The following is a 23,775-nucleotide window of genomic DNA, read 5'->3' on the forward strand; positions in this document are numbered from 1 at the left end:
CCACCTTGGACGTTCTGCTTTTCAGCCTTCTTCCTAGTTCTCCGAAGTCTCGCTGTAGTATGTTCCTCCTCTTCTTCCCGACATCATTTGTGCTGACATGTACCACCACCTCTGGCTCTTCACCCTCATCCTTGAGGATTTCCTGCACTCTGTCCGCGATGTCTTTCACTCTAGCACCAGGAAAGCAACACACCATCCTTAAATCCCGTCTGCTGCCACAAAAGCCCCGGTCAGTTCCTCTCACGATGGAGTCCCCTATTACCACCAGCCTTAAATGCTGACCTGAATCCTGCTCTGAAGTGGAGGTGACCTCATTTCCATGCAATTGCACCTTACTAAAACCTCAAGGCACTTTTCTTCACCCCCACTTCCAATTCACCTCGTGTCATCAGTCTCTGCTTCCAAAAGCTTCAACTTGTTCCTGACAGGTACTTCTCCCGGGGTCTCTTGCACCTGTCTCCTCTCTGACTTCCTCATCATTTGCTCTCTTCTGCTCTCTTCTGGCATGATTGGTGTAATAACATCGCTGAAGGTCTTGTCCAGAAAGATCTCGTTTTCTCGGATGAGCCTAAGGTCTTCGAGTTCTTTCGTCAGCGCTGCAATATGCTCAGTCAATTGCTGAATGTGCTGAATTAGCCATGATCTTTCAGAAAGTAGTGAATCTGTGGAATTCTTCACTGCAGAGGGCCATTGAGGCTGGTTTATTGAATATTTCTAAGACTGACATAAATATTTTTATTCAGTAAAGGAATTGGAGAAAAGACAGAAAAGTGGAACTGTATTCTCATGAATGGCAGAACAGACTCTATAATGCTAAATGCTCCTGTGCCTTATAGTGTAAGGGGTGTTGACATATTAATAAGCAGGGGAAAGAGGGCTTCCTGAAGTTATGAAAGTGCATTTTAGGGAAATGGCAGTTGTTTCCGATGTGTTATAGATTTTTTTTAAAAGCAAAAGAACTGCGGATGCTGTAAATCAGAAATAAAAATAGAAATTGCTGGAAAAGCTCAGCAGATCTGGCAGTATCTGTGGAGAAAAATCAGTTAACATTTCTGGTTGAGTTATCCTTCCTTGAACCCCATGAAGTGTTATAACAATCTGTTTTCATTGCCATTGCTATTTTTAAAAATATTCCCCACCCTGCCCCCTTGCCTCACTTACATTTGTGGTGACACATAATGTGATTTCAACCCATGCCTATTGTTTAACCTTCAGTGGTTGTGTTTAGTATGTGAATGTAGACAGCAAATATTGTGTAACTGTGAGCGGACCATAATAGAATCGTAGAGATGTACAGCATGGATACAGACCCTTTGGTCCAAAAAGTCCATGCTGACCAGATATCCCAACTCAATCTAGTTCCACCTGCCAGCACCTGGCCCATATCCCTCCAAACCCTTCCTATTCATATACCCATCCACATGCCTTTTAAATGTTGCAATCATACCAGGCCTCACCACTTCCTCTGGCAGCTCATTCCATACACGTACTACCCTCTGCAGGAAAAAGTTGCCCCTTGGGTCTCTTTTATATCTTTCCCCTCTCACCCTAAACCTATGCTCTCTAATTCTGGAATCCCCCACCCCAGGGAAAAGACTTTGTCTATTTATCCTATCCGTGTCCCTCATCATTTTACAAACCTCTATGAGATCACCCTCAGCCTTCGACACTCCAGGAAAACAGCCCCAGCCTATTCAGCCTCTCCCTATAGCTCAAATCCTCCAACCATGGCAACATCTTTGTAAATCTTTTCTGAACCCTTTCAAGTTTCACAACATCCTTCTGATAGGATGGAGATCAGATTTGCATGCAATATTCCAAAAATGGCCGAACCAATGTCTTGCACAGCCGCAACATGACCTCCCAACTCCTGTATTCAGTACTCTGACCAATAAAGGAAAGCATACCAAATGTCATCTTCACTTTCAAGGAGCTATGAACCTGCACTCCAAGGTCTCTTTGTTCAGCAACAGTACCCAGGACCTTACCATTAATGTGCTTTTAATAATTTTTAATCAACCTGTGGCACACTTCCACAGAAAGTAGGAGCTAAAGCTTGACCTTCTGGCCCAGAGATTGGGACACTGTCAATGCACCGCGAGCCCTCATATAATATACATATATACTCAATATCTAAAAAAGGTCCATGACACCAATTAGCAACTCAACCCCGGCAGTTTGTTCCTTAGCTCTTAGTGTTAAGTCCAGGCATCAAAATTAGGATCTTTCTAAATTCTGCACTGAGCAATGCACTGGGCTAACCTAACTATCATAGAGATCCCTGCAATTGCTTTATTTGCAAAAAAAAAGATTTTCCTCATTAAAGGAATACTTAAGGTGTGAATAAATCACATTGTAATGTTGATGGAAGGTTTGCATCGACTGTGTGAACATTACAAGCAGTTATTGTACCATAGTTTCAAAGAAGAGTTATGTTGAATTTGAATCATTAACTCTGTATTGCTTGCCACAGATGCTACCAGATCTGTTAAGTTTTTGTTTCCTTCACTTTGTTTTTATTATACTCATCTCGAGACCTGGAAAAACAATCTAATGTCACAGGTTCAACTTATTCTGTAGCAGCTGAGGAATTTAATTTTAATTAATTTTTTAAAAAGTGCATATTAGTGAGCATGAAACTATTATTATTGTGTTTTAAAAAAATATTTATCAGTGTTCATCGAGGGAAGGAAATTTGTCCTCCTTACCCAACCTGGCCAAAATGTGTGTCCAGATCAGCGTTATTTAATGCCCTCACCAGCTACTCAGTTGTCAATGGGTCAGCTCACCAGTTTCTTCTCAAGTCCGTTATAAGATGGAAAATAATGTTGATCTTTCTTTTGGTCTTGCCTGTAAGTGTAGTAATGGCCACACTAGCAACTAGCTTACAATAATCAGCTAAGCTTTTAATGCAGCTCGTTTACACATTCTTGATTTTTGGATCCAGTTTGCCAAAATTAGCTCAGTGACCGGAGACAAAAGGTGGTTATAGGAGGCTGTTTGTGTGATTGGAGCATTGTGTGCAGTGGCATACCACAGGGATCCCTTATTGTTTGTGATATTCATAACTAATGTAGATGAGAATGTGAGGGGGAGATGATAGATTTGTGGATGACACAAAGGTGACAGAGTAATTAACAGTGAGGCGGAAGGTGTTAGGTTATGGGGGGTGTAGGTGAATTGGTCAGATGTACAGAGCAGTAGCAGGTGGAATTTAACCTTGATAAGTATGAGATGATGCCCTTTAGAAGAAGGAACTAGACAAGAGAGTGCTCAGTGATTTTAATTTATTTATTGTTATCGGTACCGAAGTACAGTGGAAAGTTTTGTTTTGCACACGATACATAACATACAAAGACATACAGATCATAGAGTGATTGAACAGAGTGAGGCATGCAAGGTTATGGGTCCACAGGAGATGTACAAAATCAAGATCAACATTGGTTTACAATTTGAGAGGCCGATTCAGCAGTCTAATAACAGTGGGGAAGAAGCTGTTCTTAAACCTGTTGGTAAGACTGTTTCAGCTTTTGTATCGTCTGCCTGACAGGCGAGGTTGGAAGAGATTATAACTGGAGTGGGAGGGATCTTTGATATTGTTGGCTGCTTTTCTGTGGCAGCGAGAAGTATAGATGGGAGATTGGCTTGAATGATATCAGGGCTGTGTACACAACTTCCTGTTGTTTCTTATGGTCCTGGGGACAGCAGTCTCCATACGAAGCCATGATGCATCCAGAGAGAATGCTTTCTATGCTGCATCTGTAAACGTTGGTGAGGGTCCTTATGGACTGACTGTCCTTAGCCTCCTAAGGAAGAAGAGGCGTACTTTCTTGACGGATGCATCTACATGGGTGGTCCAGGGCAGGTTGTTCGTTATCATCACTTCCAGGAACTTGACACACTCAAACCTCTCCACCTCCACTGCATTGGTGCAGATGGGGCATGTCATACTACTTTCTTCCTGAAGTTGATGATCAGCTCTTTAGTTTTGCTGAATGGAAAGACAGTAGAATGCTCAGAGGAACAGAGGGATCTTGGGATGCTTGTCCACCAGTAGGTTGGACAGGTTAATAGGATAGCTAAGAAGGCATATGTGATACTTGCCTCTTTCTGTCATGGCTTAAATTATAAGAGTAGGGACGTCATGTTGGAGCTGTACAGAGTTTATTTTAGGCCACAGCTGGAATACTGTGTGCAATTATAGTCACCACACTACAGGAAGGATGTGATTGCACTGGAGGGGATGCACAGCAGGATGACCCAGGATGTTGCCTGGGAAGGAGAATTTCAGCTATGACGAGAGGGTGGATAAACTTGGGTTGTTTTCTTTGGAGCAGAGAAGGTTGAGGGGGTCTTGATAGAGGTGCATAACATTGAGATGCATGGACTGGGTGAATAGAAGAAAGCAGCTGTTCCCCTTAGTCGAAGGGGCAATAACTTGGCATAATTTTAAAGTGAAAGGCAAGAAGTTTTGGGGGTTTTAGGGCAAAGGCTTTTTTACCCAGAAGGTGATGAGGTCTGGATTGCATTACCTGGAAGGGTAGTTGAGATGCGAAACCTCACAACCTTCTAAAAAGTATTTGAATGACCAGTGCCTCATTGGTTAGCACTGCTGCCTCACGCATTAGGGACCCAGGTTTGATTCCAACCTTGGGCGACTGTGTGGAGTTTGCACATTCTCCCCGTGTCTGCGTGGGTTTCCTCCAGGTCCTCTGGTTTCCTCCCACATTCCAAGAGAAGGTGAATTTGCTATGCTAAAACTGCCCATAATGTTCAAGGATGTGTAGGTCAGGTGCATTAGTCAGGAGTAAATATAGTGTAATAGGGTAGGGGAATGGATCTGGATGGGTTATTGTTTGGAGGGTTGGTGTGGATTTGTTGGGCCAAATAGCCTGTTTTCACGCTGTCGGGATTCTGTGATTCATTTAAAGTATCATAACATTCAAGGCTACCAGCCTAGTGTGAAAATGGGACTAGTTTGCTAATAGCATATTTTTGGCAAAAGAAGAACCTCTTCTATATGATACTATGCTTGAAGCAACACACATTTGGACACTCAATCCTGTTTTGATCAAGCATGTGCCTTTTTATTTTGAATTACCTGTGAACTTGGGTAGCCTACAGTTCTCTGCTTACTCCAAGGCAATACTTCAGCCAGTGAGTGTCAATTTGCCAACCAATCTGGATGCTTTCCTTTGTTCTATAAATTGTCATTATTGTTTGAAATTTTGGCATTCTTGTGTTTGTCTTGAGTTTTGCAAGATAAAAAGATTTGGCAACATGCGGTATTATTCAAAATCAGTTGTGTCATCCCATTGTGCCACACTCTTCCTCGTTCCCACCATAAGTCATTAACTGATGTGTTAAAACAAAAATTTTTGTTACTTTTGCAGCATAAGTTTAAAAATTGAAGTGAAAAAACAATTAATTTTGTTTTTCTTCCTCTTCAGTTACAATGAATTTGGAGTCATTCACAAATCATTCGAAAGTTGGTTAAGTGAGACCTCTCTTTGGAATGGAAAGATGAGCAAGAACAGAAGTCAACTGTAAATTGAATTCAAGCACCTTCATCTGTGTCTTCAATCCATCTCCTGAACGCAGATACAACGTAACTTGGATTTGAAGATGAATATTCTGGTGATAAAGGTCTTCTGCATGGCTGGGGTTTTCATCCTAATGATGTTGGGCTCACTATTGCCTGTTCGAATGATCCAAATTGACTATGAAAAGTCACACAAGTCCAAGAAAGTGCTGTCACTTTGCAGTTCGTTTGGTGGTGGAGTGTTTCTGGCAACCTGCTTCAATGCTCTGTTGCCAGTTGTAAGGGAAAAGGTGAGGACTGTCTGCCTGTTAATTGTCTTTGATGGCAAGAGTAATCTGGAGGGGTAGGAGATAGATGGGGGTTGATCAGTGAAACAGAACTCTTTTTGTTGTCAAATGTTTGGTGTTTTTCTTTGAATAAGTTTGGTGATGTGAAATTCCCTTTTGAATATAGATAAGGAATAGGTGGATTGCTTTGTTTAGAATCGTTGCATGGTTATGGTACAGAAGCAGACCATTCAGCCCTTCGTGTCTGTGCTCACTCGATGAAAGAGCAGCCTGACTAGTCCCACTCTCCTGCAATTGTACCACTGCATATCTTTTTTTCTTCAGCTAGTTATCCAGTTCTCTACCTCACTGCAGTTTACAAGCACTTGCTATGTTTCAAAAAAAATCCTGTTGTTGCCATTGTATTTTGGTTTTGTTGTTCACTTCAATTTCTTCACCTTTCTTCAAGTGGGAATGGTTTCTCCCTGTTTATCCTGTCCATACCCCCAAATGATTTTTGAACACCTCTTTCAAATCTACTCAACCTCTTGTCTCTAATGAGAACAGCCATAACTTCTCCAATCTATCCCGCATCTATGGAATGCTTATTTTGAACTTGTAGTATACTGCCTTTAAAGCTTTCATAACCTGCCTATAGAATGGTTTCCTGAATTGGCACAACACTCCATTGGAGTCAACCTAGTGTTTTGGAAAGTTTTTGGGCTCGAGAATTCCTTAATTTATAAAGTTCAGGATCCTTAATGCCTTCCTAATCATTTTCTTAATGTGCCCTGCTGCTGGATGTAAGTTTACACGCTGAGCTGGAAGGTTCATTTTCAGACGTTTCATCAGTGAGCCTCTGGTGAAGCACTGGTGTTCATGATCCGCTTTCTATTAGTGTTTAGGTTTCCTTGGGTAGATGATGTCATTTCCTGTGGTGATGTCAGTTCCTGTGGTGATGCCATTTATCACCTGCTGCCTTCAACAATTTGTGCATATACACTGACAGGTTCCTTTGTTCCTGCACTCTCTTTAGAGTTGCATTCTTTTTATTTTATATTTTCAGCTTTGATCTTCCATCCAAACCTTGCCCTTTTCTGCATTAAATTTAATTTGCCATGTCTACACTTAATTCTAAGAAGAAAGAGAGTAGACATTTCAAATGTATAACCCTGCATCAGAGCCCAGCATCTGCAGTCCTCACTGTCTCCTATACTTGAAAATTCTAAGTCATTTGAAAGGCAGTGGACCTAGTACCTACCTCGCGGGAACTCCACCACATACCACTCTCCAGGTCAAAAAAACAACCATTCGCCACCTGTCTGCTTCCTATCACTCAGCAAACTTTGCATCTAAGCATCCACTGTCTCTTTTATCCCATGGTCTTCAACTTTGCTGGCAAACCTATTATGTGACATTTTATCAGATGCCTTGTTGAAATCCATACGCTGCCCATCAACATTCACATCCACCTCTCACATTATCCTCATCAAACCTGCCCGTTATTTCACTTAAAAATTCACAAATTAATTAAACATGTTTTTAATTTTAATGAATCTGTACTTGCCATTCTTAATCTATGCTTTTGCAAATGACTTTTAATTTTGTCTTGATTGCCATTTCTAAAAGATTTCCTACCCCAGAGCTGAAACTGAGTGGCCTGCAGTTGTTGGATGAATCCTTGTTTTTGCATTTGGTGCAAAGATTGCTGTTTTTGAGTTCTGGAACACCATCATTTCTTTTAAGGAAGTTTGGAAGATTATAGCCAGTACCTTTACAGGCTCCTCCTCCCAACATCCCTCAACATCTTCACAAATATCCCATCCAGTGCTGTTCTCACTCTGACCTCTTATTTGAACTTGCAGAAGCTTTTGATAAAGTCTCACAAAAGAGACTGATAACTAAGGTAGACACTCACTGAATTGAGGGCAAATTACTGACGTGGCTAGGAAATTTGTTGACTAACAGGCAACAGACAGTTGGGACATTGGTTAGGTACTAAAACTCACAGGATGTGACCACTGGTGGCCCGCAAGGATGTGTAAGGGCCTCAGTTGTTCACATTATTTTCTAACCATTTGGATAATGGCAGAGAAAGACATGTATCCAGATTTGCTGAGGACAAATTAGGTGGCATTGTAGACAGTGTAGATGACAGCATAAAATTACAAGGGGATCGAGACTAGATGAAAGGGCAAATCTGTGGCAAATGGAGTTCAATGTAAGCTCGTGTAGGTTATGCATACTTTTACTGAGAAAGAAGAGATCAAGATATTTTCTAGATGGCATGAAGTTATATACAGTGGTCCACTTTTTATCTTTCAATCAACATCACAGATATTAATGATCTGACCCTACATTATAATAGTGACAGCTCCTCAAACAAAGCACTTCATTGGCTGTAAAGCATTCAAAATTGTCCTGTAGTTGTGCATGATTGTATTTAAATGAAAATATTATTTTTTCTACTTTATTATCATATGGCTATTTGTGAGAGTTTGCTGTACAGAAATATATTCCTTCTTGTCTCACATTATAATAATAGCGTATCATTGTTTCCTCGAAGTTTTTCTTCCTGATGCGTAAGTAGGTGGTCCATTCAATTTCTTCTGCATGTCCATACATGTGGTAATTTAATGGTACAGTTTTGTCCATGGATGACATTGGATCGTTCATATGAACACACAGCACTGAGAGAAAGTTGCTACTCATCAAAGAGCACTTCATTAGCTATGAAATGCTTTAGGGATTTCAGTAATCATGAAAGAGGTTGCAGAAATTCATGTGTTTAGTTATTTCCTTTGGAATAAAATAGACAATGCAACTCTGAGGGAGTGCAGACCTTGTATTGACTTCATCTTCTATAAATGTACATTGCATCACTTTAGGCAGTTGCCACAAAGCTCCAGCTCCAGAAAGCTGGAGGAAAACACCAGCATCATTGATACCACACTATTATGCAAAGGGGCATGAAGTGACTTGCCTTGAAAAACTAACAAAACCTTTGAGATCTGTTGTTGAATGCCCTCACTTAGTCATCCTTCCTTTCACAGGATACGAAAAGAATTGACACTAAGCACAGAAATCAGTGCAGTCCAAATTATTCAGTATTCCCCACATCTATTTTTTCCTTTTCAAAAATATTTTCTGTTCATAAAGTTTGTTTAAAAAGTTACAAAACATTTGACTGTCCAGAACTTGCAAGAAAACTGAACATGACCCATTACAGCAAGTTCCATTTCAGCAATTGTTTACAAAATTATTCTGTATCAAATATACGATTTGAGGGCAATTTGAAGATTACAGAAAGAGTGATAAAAGTAACATTTTCCTTAACGTATCATGTTCCACTTTGATGTGCCTCAATACATTTTCAATATTCTTGGTTAACAGCATGCATTCCTTGTAAGGCACACAGCCTGAGGTGTACTACAGAGTCCAGCCTCTTGGTGGCTGAGAGATCCTAGGAATGACCATTCCCCATTGTGCCTTAGCTGTCCCAAGTTTTAGTATGTGTCACAGCATGTAATCCTACACCATGACAGATGCCAGCCTTTAACACTTGGTTAAAGAAAGTTCCATGCAATGGACGATGAAGTTTTAGGCAGACCAAATTCTATCTTTTGGTGAGTTAATGGTGCTCCAGGTGAAGTTAATGTTTGGCTCTGTTTGCATCCCTGAGCACAGCCTGTAGAGCACAGAGTTCTCCGTAACAGAGCGTCAATTAAAACTCACTATCCTGACCTCCTTTGCAAAGGCAGATGCCAACAGGTGGGGTAACAGTCTCTTCACCACTTCCAGAGCAAAGTGTGGAGTGGGTGAGACTCCAGTTGCGTAGAAAGGATCTGACTGGGAGGTTATCTAACATAGAACCATAGGTGGGCTCACAAACTGTCTGACAGAATTCCTCAACCTGACCTACTTTAGGCCTGAATGAGCTGATTCTTGTTGAGTTATAGTTAACTTGTCCTAGCTGCTGTCCAATATCATATGTACAGTGGCTGTTGTTGCTGTGTTTGCCCAGAGAGTGATAGCTGTCGCCAGATACTCTGACAGTGTCCCCCTACTTCCTCCCTCCCACCTTCCCCTGTGTATTGTAATTGTCAACTGGGGAACTCAAATTACTATACAGAACCATGAACACTGATTAACTTTTAATTCCCTTCTTCCATGTCAAGGGACACAGACAGTAAGCATATCAACTTTATTGTCACTAGCTGGCCCCAAAGATTGGTGTCAAACCTGAAACTGTCTGGTTAAACTATGATCTGAATTTACCAACAAGCTCACTAGGGGAATCTTGATTCCCTGTTTTTGAACAGAAATTAATGCATTCCAGCTGGATATTTTTCCTAAAAAACTTATTGTAAGCATTAATGTCAGGTGTGAAATTAACTAGCAGACATTTCAGGATTTCTTAAGGAACAAATGTCACCAATCTTGTTAATCATTCTTTGCTCAGTTTCAAACATTGTTCTATAGATTGTTAAATTCCTGTTGCAGGTTCAAGAGGTTCTTAAAAGTGGAAACATATCAAGTGACTACCCACTGGGTGAGACAACGATGATGGTGGGGTTTTTTCTGACGCTATTTGTTGAGCAATTGATTCTGACATTTCGAAAGGAGCGAACATCCTTCATCGACTTGGAAACATTCAATGCTGGGTCAGAAGGGGGCAGCGATTCTGAGTATGAGAGCCCCTTCATTTCACCAGGACGAGGTCAAAGCAACCTGTACAGCCACAGCTATCACTCTCATAGCCATTCTCTCAACTTGTCTGACCTGCCACGTTCCAGCCCATTGCGCTTGTTCAGCCTCGTGTTTGCCCTGTCTGCCCACTCTGTGTTCGAGGGTTTGGCCCTGGGCTTGCAGGAGAAAGGAGGAAAGATTATCAATTTGTTCATTGGAGTAGCAGTCCACGAGACACTGGCTGCTGTGGCACTGGGAGTGAGCATGGCGAAAGGAGGCATGCTGATGAAAGATGCACTGAAGTTAGCACTAATGGTCAGCGTGATGATACCAGCTGGGATAGGCATCGGGATGGGTATTCAGAGTGCTGACAGTCTCAGCAGTCACATCGCATCAGTCGTGCTGCAGGGTTTTGCAGCTGGTACGTTTCTGTTTGTCACTTTCTTTGAAATTCTGGTGAAAGAATTTGAAGACAAACATGATCGCCTTCTGAAAGTACTTTCTCTGATCCTGGGTTACACACTACTGGCTGGGTTTGTCTTTCTAAAGTGGTAACATTTTGCCTTGGTTCAGCTTGCACTACAACTAAGGCACGTGACCATCTCAGATAGTTTGATTAGCATCTCTGATCACAGTTTTGTTATTTTCTAATCTATCATTACATCTGTGGGTACTATATCCAGTGTTGTCATAAACCTCTAATTGGTTTTATGATTGCTGCAAGTATATTTGTACAGGGTTGGTACTGGATTACTTAGTTTATTAAGTGACAGTAAGCAAAAAGGTTTTTTTTTAAAAATACTAACTTAAAGCTTTCACTATAATAATATGCCGGTGTATCTCTGTGGCATGCTTAATTCATCTGAAATTATTTTCATCAGACCGTCAACTTCATGTAATACAAGGGAGTATCTGCCTGTTACAATAATTCAGTTCACAAGTCCATAAAGTTTTATTGAGATCCTAGTGTCAACATTGCTGAATATGTTTACATGTGTATATGTCTGCTGTATGATGTTTAAATTATTGTCAGGGATTTTAATGTTTGTGCGCTGAATTCTTTCCAGACTGCATAAAATTTATTTGTAAGCATTTAACAAATTTCTTCAAGTTTGTGTTTTTGATAGAATATGGTTTTACAGTCGAATGTGTTAATGTATATTTCCTTAATACCAAAGGGGGTGCCAGTCTCAAAAGTGAAAATGGACAGGGATTATTTATTTTCCTTATTGTGATCTATTCCACAGCAAGAGGGTTGCATCATTTAGTTCAAACTTGTGTTAAGCTCACAGATGTCAGTCAGGCTGATGGTAAAGAACTAACAAGGGGCCTGAACTAAGGAGTGGAGAATTCGTCTCCTTTCCAACTACTGATCCCCACGCCTATTGGAAAGCATGTCTTTTTTTGGAAGTCATGCAAGGACAGAATTTGATTGGAATGTGAATTTCCTGCAATTTGTAGCCTGCTGATACACGATAAGCTTTGAGCATAAAAAAGATGAGGTACCGATTTGGTGACTGCAAAATTGTGCCTTGGTATTAGGTTGGTAAAAGGTTAGGTTGGATTGAGTGCATGCAATGAGAGCAGAACCTCCTACTTTTATCCTAATTGAACACTTGCTCATTTAAGCAGCCAGTGTTAATTACTTCACTAAGAAAAGCTGAATGAAAGGATGTACTGAATTTAAATGAAATAATGCACTCCAGCCCTGGATTAATACACTGCTGTTAAATGTGATGTAGTGAACAAACCTTGCTTAACATCAAATTCAGTTCTGCTTGATAATGGTACAGTTGAACTATTTATCTACATTGCATTAATTAATCTCCCCTAGTTAAGGGACTGTAATCAAATTTGTTGCCACAGCACTGGAGACGGAGAACAGTCCGCTTAAATCTGATAAGAAAATCTTGCTGGTGACGTTAAAGAAACCACTGTCCCCTTGAGGTCAGAATCAAATTCTGTTGAACTGTGATGTCTCCAGCACCAGCAAAGGATAGTCTGATGAACCGTGTCAGAACATATGCAAAGCAGTCTTTTCGGGGTGAAGTACTAGAGATTCCCAGTGTCTTTGCAAAGCATGTATCAACAGCCAGCAAAATAAATTGTTGCTTGTGACTCTTTTCTTACTTGATAATTCCTGATGACTTTTCTTTCTATAAACAAAAGGAGTTGAGCAGGAAATAGTCATGTCACGGCTGCCAGGAATTCAAAAAGCTCAGGAAGAACAGTTTCCTGTAGATGGGATTGGTAGAAGGTATGTGAAGGATAATTGTCCTCTTGGGCTAAAAGCTATTGTCTAAATAACTCGTCATTTGGTGAGTTTTGTTGTCTGCGAATTCCTTAGACATCTTGGTTAATGATTTAGCAATGGCTCCATTTCCTACATAGTGAGCCCAAGAAACTCTCACCTTGCTGAATTTCACTTCCTCCTCTATCTCGCCTGAAGGCGTTGCGACTGGACCCCAGCCAGAGTCACTAGCCATGCCAACTTGTACCTCACTTGAGAACTTCCTTCTGAGAGTGTAGACAGTATGTGATGGTGGGCTAATCTTCATGAGCGATAGAAAGGAAGATAAATGTATATCACTTCCAAGCTTCTGAGTATTGCATAAAGTAAATACAATGCTGTTTGATACAGATGGTGTGAGGAATTATATTACTGTAAATATATAATGTATTTTGCTCAAGTGTTTTTTTTGTAGAACATCTTTTAAAATGATGGGAACCCCAGTCTCCTTTTAAGTGGAATGTGGTAGGAAGAGGTAAAAGTGTGGAGCAGCAAGTTGCTTCATTAATAATGCTTTGCATCAAATAAATTTTAAGCTGCTGGAGAAATGTTAACCTTTCATTCAAACAATATTCAAATATACTTACAAGACTGACTTTAAATTGCAAGACTATCAAACATATGAAGCACTTCAGGATTTTGAGACCTAATAATGTGTGTCAATGCAAGATTTCTTTGTGTTATCATCTGGGAAACTTATTTGTTTTTGATAGATTTCATATATGTATCTTTTTCTTTTAATATTGGTTTAACAGCATTTTCATGCCTAAAGTTGAATTATGATTATTTGTCTATGGTAACTCTTAATAGAGCTGTTTTTTTTAAAAAAGTGGTATTTATCTAATAGGCTATGCTGTTGTTCAGGCCTGTGTTGCTATAAATTATCCTTGAACTGAGATGTGCTTTCTTTGTAGGTGTTCATGATTTGGAGACGCCAGTGTTGGGAGGTGTACAAAGTTAAAAATCACACAATGTTCATGATTTGGAGACGCCAGTGGACTGAGGTGTACAAAGTTAAAAATCACACAACACCTAGTTATAATCTAAGAGGTGTATTTGGAAGCACTAGCTTTCGGAGTGCTGCTCCTTCATCAGGTGATTGTCACCTGATGAAGGAGCAGCGCTCCGAAAGCTAGTGCTTCTAAGTACACCTGTTGGACTATAACCTGGTGTTGATTTTTTTTTAACTTTATAGGTGTTGACACCTGTTTAGTATCAACTCTGCCTTTGTGCAACCATCAGTCTGCTTTGTTTTGAAATTTGTATCCCAATGTGGGTTGAAGATTCTATCTGGGCATCAAGGTCCAGCGATGTTTAAATGCAGCGTTGTAGCAATAATAAAGGAATGGCTGTGCCACCAGTGCACTGGGTATAGAGTAATTTTGCCTTTTTTACTGGATCATTTAACCTCCAAAAACTGGCAGCTAAGGTTGGATGGAATGCTAACATGTAAAATATTTGAAGCACTAGCACCCCATACCCCCAACTTCCTATTGAGGGGTATGGGAAGGAAACGGGCAACTAGCCAACTTCAGGTGACCGGTTGACAACTTAAATATGATACTGAAATTATGTACCTCATATTTGGCTACACCTCCACCAATCAGAGTCCTCTTGCCAACCAATTGGCACCTATTTCTCAAGGATAAATTATTGTTCCCTTTAATATGTTGCATTCTTGCAATTCTGTCCTATTGAATGCAAGATAAAGAGTTTCAACAGCATATTTCTTTTTGCAGCTGTACGCCATTTTAAAGTTAACTTGGGCCATGCATCAAGAAAACCAGCAACTCCAGGCTCTTCTGATTTCAGATCATCCCATTCCTTATTGCAGCTGGGAATAGAAACAAAAACTGCTAGTCTGGTTCTGCCATTAAGTTCAGCAGACCTAATCAAGCTATGTTCTTCCAAGTTTTTTTGGTCTTAAAACTGCATCTCTGCCCCCATTGATTAAAGAAAGGCATTAAGAAAGTTCTATCTATGGCCAATATTTCCCATATTAAAGGTGAGGTTGGTGGGGATAGTGGTTTAAGTGCAATGTTACTGGCTTGGTAAATTAGAGACTTAGGCTGATGCTGTGGAGGGATATGTTCATACCTTACCAGCTGATGGAATTTAAAAATTCAATTAATAAAGCTTGAATTGAAAACTATTCTTACAAGGTTATCATCAATTGTTATTTTAAAAATGCAGTTAGCTTGCTAATGCCCTTAAGGAAAGGTGTCCTTACTTGATTTGGCTGTGACTCAAAACCCACAATACTTTGTTTGACTTTTAAATGCTCCATGAAATCGCCAAGTAAGGCATTCAGTTCAATGGCAATTAGGGGTGAACATTAAATCCTGGCTGTTCCAACCATACCCATATCTCATGAAAGTAAAACATTAAAAATTCAAACCCTTGATCTCTTCAAACTGAACTTATAATTTTAAACAGTATTTTGATCTTTCTCTCCATGTTAACTTTTTGCCGATTGTCCTGCTCTTGTTCCAGAATGTTTCTGATGCCAGCACTGCACCTGACGATCCTCTGTTGGGAGTTACATGTGAAGTCTGATATTCATACTGTTGTCAGGTTGCAGCTAGATTTTCAGACTGTAATATAAAAAGATATAAAACTGCTTGAAATAATAATTAGCAGTCCTGTGATCTTTCATTTGAACTGGTTTTGACTGGTGACATTACCTCTTTTTCTCCATGAATAGTGCTGTGTATTTCCAGTATTTCCTTCATTCTTATTTCAGTTTCCAGCATCCACAGCATTTGTTTTCAATGCAGATGGCCGTGTCACAGTCCTTCCCAAGTGTCATTCACTGGGTTTAATTTGATGCCAATAATCTGAAGGAAAAATCACAGTATTTTCAAATTACACACCAATATACTTCTCAAGGGATATTCTTAATCAATGTCTTTACCTTGTTCCAGCATCATCAGTTACTGACATGCTACCATCAACCCCATTGCCTGTTTAACATCCTGTATCACTGAATTGCACAGTTTAGAAGGACCGTATCTATAATTTCACAGTTTAGGTGGACAGGATTTGAAAATTTTATGCATTCAATTTTACACTTTACTGAAATTCTAGTCACTGTAAAGCCTGTTACTTTTCAACTTCATGCAACCTGAATTGCTTATTTACAGCTAACAAAATGCAACATCAGTGGGTCAAACCAACAAAACAGAAATTGCTGGAGAATGAGAATTTCAGGTTTTCAGATTCCCTGTTCTTCATTGTATATCAGTCTAACATTAATCACTCCCAGTTTTTGGATGTAGGCAGCTGAGTGCGGGTATTTTGTATGAAGCCAAATTAAGGGAACAAGATTATAAATTGAAAATAATACAAACTAAACATTAACTTAAAAATAAGCAGCTTCACTTCTTTTTCAATTGACTTAAGCCACTGACTAATACAGTGAATAAATTGCAAAAGTTACGTAGGTGTAATTTGGAATGTGGAACAATGTAGATTTGAGATAGGAGTGAGTTAGGCAAGTGGGCATCCAGGTCCCAAAAGAAGATCATATTACAATGTGAGGATGACAGGTGACCCTTCATGGATGCCTTCTCAGTGGGCCTCATATTGAGCACCATTTCCTGGGGATTGATTGAGCCGAGAAACAAGTGTAGCATAGAGGTATAAACCTTTAAGAAAAAGGAAGAATCTAGTTTCATGATGAAATTACTAATAGTCTTTGTGAAAATTACTGCTTAGGAATGGGAGTTTTGGATAACCAGACAAGACCTTATCTCAGAAATGGGGTAAACTCTGATTGTAAGTTTTTTTTAAAAATTGTCTTGGGAACTGGACTAGGGAAGTACGAAGAAGTCTGCCTCCTACTTGGATCCGATTGCCAAACCAGGAATTTTTCCTGAAATATGTTCAAAAGCACTTGAAAATGGAGCTAAACAGATCTGTCAATGCAACACGTTTTGTGTGTGAGGAAGTATGCACTTTGTGTTTTGTACTGTCAATATATTGGCTAACAGTGTATTCCTTTGTAGAAATACTAACATTTTTTTATTAAAAATTGTGGAATATGTTACAATTAAATAAACTTCCACCTAACATTCTGTTCGAGATTTCAAGTTTGTTTTACTCCTGTGTGTTTAAACCCAACCATCTTCAGCCACTTTATCAATGACCTTCCCTCCATCATAAGGTCAGAAAGTTCACTGATGATTGCACAATGCTTAGTACCATTCATGATGACTCATACTGAAGTAGTCCATTTTCAAATGCAACAAGATCTGGATAATAACCAGGTTTGGGCTGTCAAGTGGCAAGTAACATTTGTGCCACACAAATACCAGGCTTTGACCATCACTAATAACACAATGGTGTTAGCATTATTGAATCCCCCAATATCAACATCCTGGGGGGGTTATCAATGACCAGAAACTGAACTGAACTCGCCACATAAACACTGGCTACAAGAGCAGGTCAGAGGATAGGAATACAGTGGTGTGAAACTCACCTTCTGACTCCCCAAAGCCTGTCCACCATCTACAATGTCTGAGTCAGGAATGTGATGGAATGCTGCCCACTTCCTTGGATGAGTGCAGCTCCAACACTACTCAAGAAGTTTGACACTATCCAGAACAAAGCTGCCCATTTGATTGATACTAAGTCAATGAACATCCACTTCCTCCACCACTGATGGTCAGTAGCAACAGTGTGCACTATCTACAAAGTGTACTGCAGAAATTCACTAAAGATCCACAGAAAGCACTTTCCACCTCACGACCACGTCCACCTAGAAGGACTGGGGCAATAGTGAAATGGGAACACCAACACCTTCCAAGTTTTTCAAGCCACTCATCAGCCGTACTTGAAAATGTATTGCTGTTCCTTCACTGTTGCTGGGTCAAAATCCTAGATTTTTTTCCCTAAGTGCATTGTGGGCCAACCCATTGCAGGTGAACTGCAGAAGCTCTAAAAAGCAGCTCACCACCACTTTCTCAAGGGCAACTGGGGACAGGCAATAAATGCTGGCCCAACCAGTGATGCCCACTTCCACAAATGACATTTTTTTTAAAAAAATTAGCTTCCAATTAGCTTCAAACACATTTGGTATTTATGTCTATCACATAAAATTAATGCAAGAATGATGTGTCTCTATCCTATACGTTCAATTCTATTTTGTCCTTTTTTGTAATTCTTCTGTGAAATTGGATGTTACTGGGAAAGCCAGCACTTTTTGCCAGTTGCCTTTGAGAAGTTCAAAGTGTGCCACATTCCTGATCCACTGAACTCCATGTGGTTTAGGTATGTCCACTGTCTTCCTGAAGAAGGGCCTGTGCCCGAAACGTCGAATCTCCTGTTCCCTGGATGCTGCCTGACCTGCTGTGCTGTTCCAGCAATAAAGTTTCAACACTGTCTTGTCATAAATGGGAGATCCAGAATTTTGATCCAGCAGCAGTGAACGAACAGCCATATATTTAGATGTCAGGATGGTCTATGACGTGCAGGTATGATGTTCTCATGCATCCCCTGCCTTTGTTTTTCTATGTGGTAGAGGTCAAGGGTTTGGAAGGTACTTTTGACGAAATGTTGGTGAGTTGTACATCAATGTTGGAAGGAGTAGATGTTAGGATAGTGAATGGGGTGCTGTTATAACCCTCCTGCTTAATTTAAACCAGCAACAGAGAAAAGATTTAGCCTGTGCAGTAATCTGAAAATTTGAGAGGCCAAAAATTAATTAAAGTAAAAACTAACCACTTTATTTCTTAAGGTTTAACAGAGAATAATTAACGAACAACTATTTACAACTCCTTCCTCTAACCTATCTTTTACTTTCCTTTCTATAATATTAGTCCAATAAAACTCCTCAATTAGGATTTGCCAAAAATTCAAGTTTTCAAAACCAGCCAGGTATCGAATCTTCTATTTAGATCTTTCTGCATCTTCTTCTTCTTAGGGATTATGCTTCATAATCAGGTCATGGATTGATAAAGATACATTTAAGAGAGCTATTCTCCGAGGAGTTTGCAGATATCGTTGGCCTGGCAGTTCTCCACCCAACTATTCAATTTCCCTGGTCTTATACCCCCAAAGCATCAGATTGTGTCATTGGCTGTTAAGATTGTCAATATACATAATTCAAACCTGGTTGAAGTTTGGTTTGTTTCAAATATAATTTAAACTGATTGGCCTAATTCAAATCTGTTTTGTTGTTTCCAGGCAACCTAGCTAATCTAGTTTTGACCAAGTGTTACATTGTTACCTTATTCAGAACACTTGGTGCTGTCAGGTCGTTCTGCTAGCTTTTAACTTTCTTAAAAGTACAGTACACCACATCTTCATAACAGTGCCAATGGGCTGCATTGTCCTGGATAGCGATGAGGAGTTATTCATCACAGGTGTCCCAACTTCTGACCTGAGCCTCATCACCTGATTCAGCTGACTTGTAGCTGGCTTCAGTTCTGTGGATGCTAGTCCATCCTCTGATTCCCATGTGGTTCTCTTGTCTTAGCTTGAAGTAGTACGTGTTGACAAACAATTCAGCCATGCCATCAATTCCAGCTGTATTCATTGCTACCCTTAGCTGATTACAGGCTGGGTATAGAGGGAAGACTAATAGATTATACTGTCCACTGATGGCATATCTGTTGTAAAAACAACCATATTTCCTAGTGTGAATCACGAATAGTAAGCTGAAGTTGGAATTCTGCCTTGCTCTCTCATTGCATTTTGTGAGGTAGGGGAGCCACCTGTAATGCAGTTCTTGCTGAGGTCAGGTAACTCAGCTCCAAACCAATGGATCAAATGAATTTTTTTGATTAGAGGACTAAGGTACTCTACAAGGTACTGTACAATATTTGGGCAAAAAAGCTGTTTTCTAACTGATGAATCTTTGAAGGACACTATCTGAATTGATATTTCTAAGCTGATAGTCAAAGCCCAAATTATGCCATATCCTCTTCAATAGAATCTTCACTCCCTCTAAGATTATTAAATACGACATGATAGTCAAAGAGGAAAGGTGGAGATAGTTGTCTCTTAAAACTTTGCTCATATAATTGTCTGAAAGATGCTGCAAAGTGAGTACTCCATGATCTCATTTGCTGATTGTTTCCCTTTCATTGCTTTGAAGACCCAAGTTTTAAATATCTGGATGACAGACAATGGATAGAATGTACTGCAAAGCAGCCAGTGGAAAGAAATGAAAACAGTTATTTCTGAGTGCCCGACTATTATCGGAACTGCATAGCAGGTTGCTTGCAATCTCGCCCTAGATTAACCAAATTATCCTCCAATTAAATACTAGAAAGAGTAACACCATTGGATTTTTGACCTAGCATAAAATTCTTAACTTAGTCCTCCTCCCTGCATACTGCCATGGGCTTTTATGACCAATTTGACCCTAAACAAATGAGATTTTAAAGCTGTGCACTTGGTAACATAAAAGAAATCCATTGGCACTTTTCAAGGAAGAGGAAAGGAACTATTGCTTGTGTTCTAGCTGATATTTACCCTTTAATTGGCATCACTAATGCAGATTTCAAAGTAGGTGTTGTGAATGTTGGCAATCTGTAATAAAATTAGAAATTACTAGAGTTACTCAGCAGGTCAGGAAGTATTTGTGTCAAGTGTAAAAGTGTTAACATTTCAGGTTAATGATCTTTCCTATTTCATGTCCACCTGAGTATGGCAGGTGAGGCTTCAGTATATCATCCAAGACACCTCTAACACTGCAGCTCCCCATCATACTGCACTAGATTTTCAACTTCGATTTTATACTCCAGTTTCTTGAGTGATTCTTGAACCCACAATCTGTTCATTTTGAGGTGAGAGAGTTACCCACTGAGTCAAGGCTGCCACACTGTTAAAACATTCAGTCAGTTTCTTAAAACTTTTTCCTAATGGTTGCCAGCAGAACACACCGCTAGTTATGAGAAAGAAGGTGGTGATCTGAGAATTTACAGCCACCAGGTTGCCAATGATGTCATTATCAAAGCCATGAGCCAAAATATGATGTATTAATTTAACGCAGTCCTTCAAAACTAAAAATAAATAATTACTGTTTTTTTTGTAACTGCTGAGCTTCTGCCTCCTGTTTGAATTGTTTTGAAATGATGTACAGTCTTTGATTAAATCATGGGGATTCATGAGTTTTTAGCTTTAATAAGCGATTGCAGATGTTAATTGCTGTGTTTAAGTAAGAATGAGTCAGTGATTCTGCTCCTGGTGACCTGCAGGAATCTCCAGGGAAGCTATTCTCTTCTTTCCTAAACTGCGCCATAGTATTTGATGATGCTGTTCATAATCGCAGATTGCTCATCATCGTACACAAGGTAATACCACAGGAATTGTAGGAAGTGAGCATACTCTCTCTCCTATCATGTTGAGTCCACAGGTTTCCTTCTGTCACAACAAGTAAATGTCAAACACACACCTGGGTCCTTGCTCATAGTGAGAATAATAACAATGAGAAGTGGTGATCACCTTGCTATAGAAGCCACTTTATGCAGTGAAACAGTAAGATATGCTAAGCACTGGACTGCACTAAGAATAATTGTCTTATCTGAAACTGCCATGGGGCACCAGTGAACAAGGATTTATAAATTCTGAATTTTTATCTTCTATTTTGACGGAATTGCCAAGTAGAGTTGCCAACATTCCAAAATTAACTTAAAGTCTTAAAATGAAACATGGGCAGTGCTGCAGGCAACTCAGAAAAAAATCATAGTGGCAGTTAGGAAGCTACTTATTCCTTCTTTTGGAAAAAAAATTGTTTAGGCTTGTCCTAAAAATACTGGAGATTTGTTAGTGGAAATAGCTGTTTGACTGGCATTCAACAATTGAGTATGGCAGAATCAGTTCACTTTGGTGTGGGAAGGCAGGCCTTTGTGAGAGGAAGCATTTGGTAACCACTGGCATGAGTTGGGGCAAAGCACTCGGAGCTGTAAATCATGATAGGAAACTTCCAACTTGAGTTGGCAACCCAAGTAGGAGGTGGCTTAATGTGAAAGGGTTGGAAAAACTACCATCTGGACATGTAATTTCAATATTTGAACGTACGTTGACCTCAAAATTAGTAGCAGTTCATTCATAATAGAGACTGATTGTTATCTGTAATTTTAAATGCTTGTTCATCTTCTAGCAAAAGCTATGAGCCTAGCTTAAGATTAGATTCCCAACCAGTCCACACCGACCCTCCGAAGAGTAACCCACCCAGACCCATTTCACTCTGACTAATGCACCTAGCACTATGGGCAATTTAGCATGTCCAATTCATCTGACCTACACATCTTTGGACTGTGGGAGAAAACCAGAGCACCTGGAGGAAACCTACGCAGACACAGGGAGACTGAGGCTGGAATCAAACCTGGGACCCTGGTGCTGTGAGGCAGCAGTGCTAACCACTGTGCCACCCCAAACTTAAAAAGAAAAACTAACAGCTCTGTCTGTTATCTCTTCCTCATCTTAGGAAGTGTGAGAGAATGCATTGTCTAATATTTCGTGCTGTGTGCCGATACCTTACAACCTGATCAATCCTGTTGAATATTAAATCTGAACTAGAAGCCTAATATACTTGTAGTTCCAACAGAACTGTGGATGCTGTAAATCAGAAACAAAAACAGAAATAGTTGGAAAGGTTCAGCAGGTCTAGCAGCCTCTTGGGAGAGAAATCAGAGTTAACCTTTCAGGTCAAGTCAACCTGAAACATTAGCTCTGATTTCTCTCCACAGATGCTGTCAGACCTATTGAGCTTTTCCAATAATTTCTGTTTTTGATACTTCTAGTCCCTTAAGAAACCAAGACCTATAAACAGAGAGGCGGGACATACCACCAGCGCTTCACCAGACACTCTCACTAATGATGTTAACTAGTATGGTGGTGAAACATCTGGAAACAGACCTTCAAGCTCAGCGAGCGAGCAAACATACAGAAATTACACATTGAGCATGCTTATAATCCACACCAACCATCCCAAACTTTTATTATTCCTTAGGACTTCAAAACTGTAGAACTCATTCTTCCATTCCTCACTTTGTCCTTTAATTAAGCATTTAAAAAAAAATTAACCACTACTTCACAAACTGTAAGATTCAATTTACTGTAATATCCATTTGCTGTTTTTAAAAAGAATGCTAGATTCCAATTACCCATTCTCTGTTTCTCAATTATGTTGTTCACACCAACTCAACATTTGCCACCTTAGCTATCCAGGCCTCAAACTCACAAGTTCCCTCTCCAAACCTTTATTCCTCCCTTTCTCCCCTTTAATCTCTCTTAAAATCATACCTCCTAGTCCAGGTTTTAGGTCACCTATTTTTATATCTCTCTGTGAGGTTCAAATGTCCACATTTTCATTGGTGGCGCTCCTGTGAATCACTGCAGAGTTTTTTTTAAAATCATGTTAAAAGTACCACAACATTCTACAGAAATGTTATATAGTGTTTCCAGGAACCTTAGGGTGGATGGTGCTAAAGGTGAAGGGCCAAACTAGCATAGACAACAACTATGACTGTATTGTGTTAAGCGTGGAACAAGCTCTTAAACAGCACTTTTGTCATTTGTATAAATGGTTTGGATGTCAACATTGGAGGTATGGTAAGTAAGTTTGCAGATGACACCAAAAATGTAGAAGGTTACCTCAGCTTACAACGGGATCTTGATCAGATGAGCCAATGGGCTGAGGAGTGGCAGATGGAGTTTAATTTGGATAAATGTGAGGTGCTGCATTTTGGAAGGGCAAATCAGGGCAGAACTTGTACATTTAATGGTAAGGTCCTGGGGAGTGCTGCTAATCAAAGAGACCTCGGAGTGCAGGTTCATAATTCCTTGAAAGTGGAGTGGTAGGTAGATAGAATAGTGAAGAAGGCAATTGTTATGCTTTCTTTTATTGGTCAGAGTTGGAAGGTCATGTTGTGGCTGTACAGGTTAGGCCACTTTTGGAACATTGTGTGTAATTCTGGTCTCTCTCCTATTGGAAAGTTGTGAAACTTGAAAGGGTTCAGAAAAGATTTACAAGGATG

The 23,775-nt window shown here is 39.9% G+C and overlaps 1 protein-coding gene across 1 annotated transcript in view; it reads left to right on the top strand.

The window, feature by feature from the left end:
- LOC122565421 (zinc transporter ZIP3-like) overlaps positions 1 to 13,753 on the top strand; it is an 18,729-nt gene extending 4,976 nt beyond the window's left edge. The window contains exons 2-3 of the mRNA XM_043721374.1: positions 5,451 to 5,832; positions 10,312 to 13,753. Coding sequence (XP_043577309.1) covers positions 5,626 to 5,832; positions 10,312 to 11,052 — 948 coding nt within the window. The 5' untranslated portion in view covers positions 5,451 to 5,625 and the 3' untranslated portion in view covers positions 11,053 to 13,753. The remainder of the gene's footprint in view (positions 1 to 5,450; positions 5,833 to 10,311) is intronic.
- Positions 13,754 to 23,775: the final 10,022 nt, after the last annotated feature.

Source organism: Chiloscyllium plagiosum, chromosome 31 (assembly GCF_004010195.1).
Source record: "Chiloscyllium plagiosum isolate BGI_BamShark_2017 chromosome 31, ASM401019v2, whole genome shotgun sequence".
Classification (NCBI taxonomy): domain Eukaryota; kingdom Metazoa; phylum Chordata; class Chondrichthyes; order Orectolobiformes; family Hemiscylliidae; genus Chiloscyllium; species Chiloscyllium plagiosum.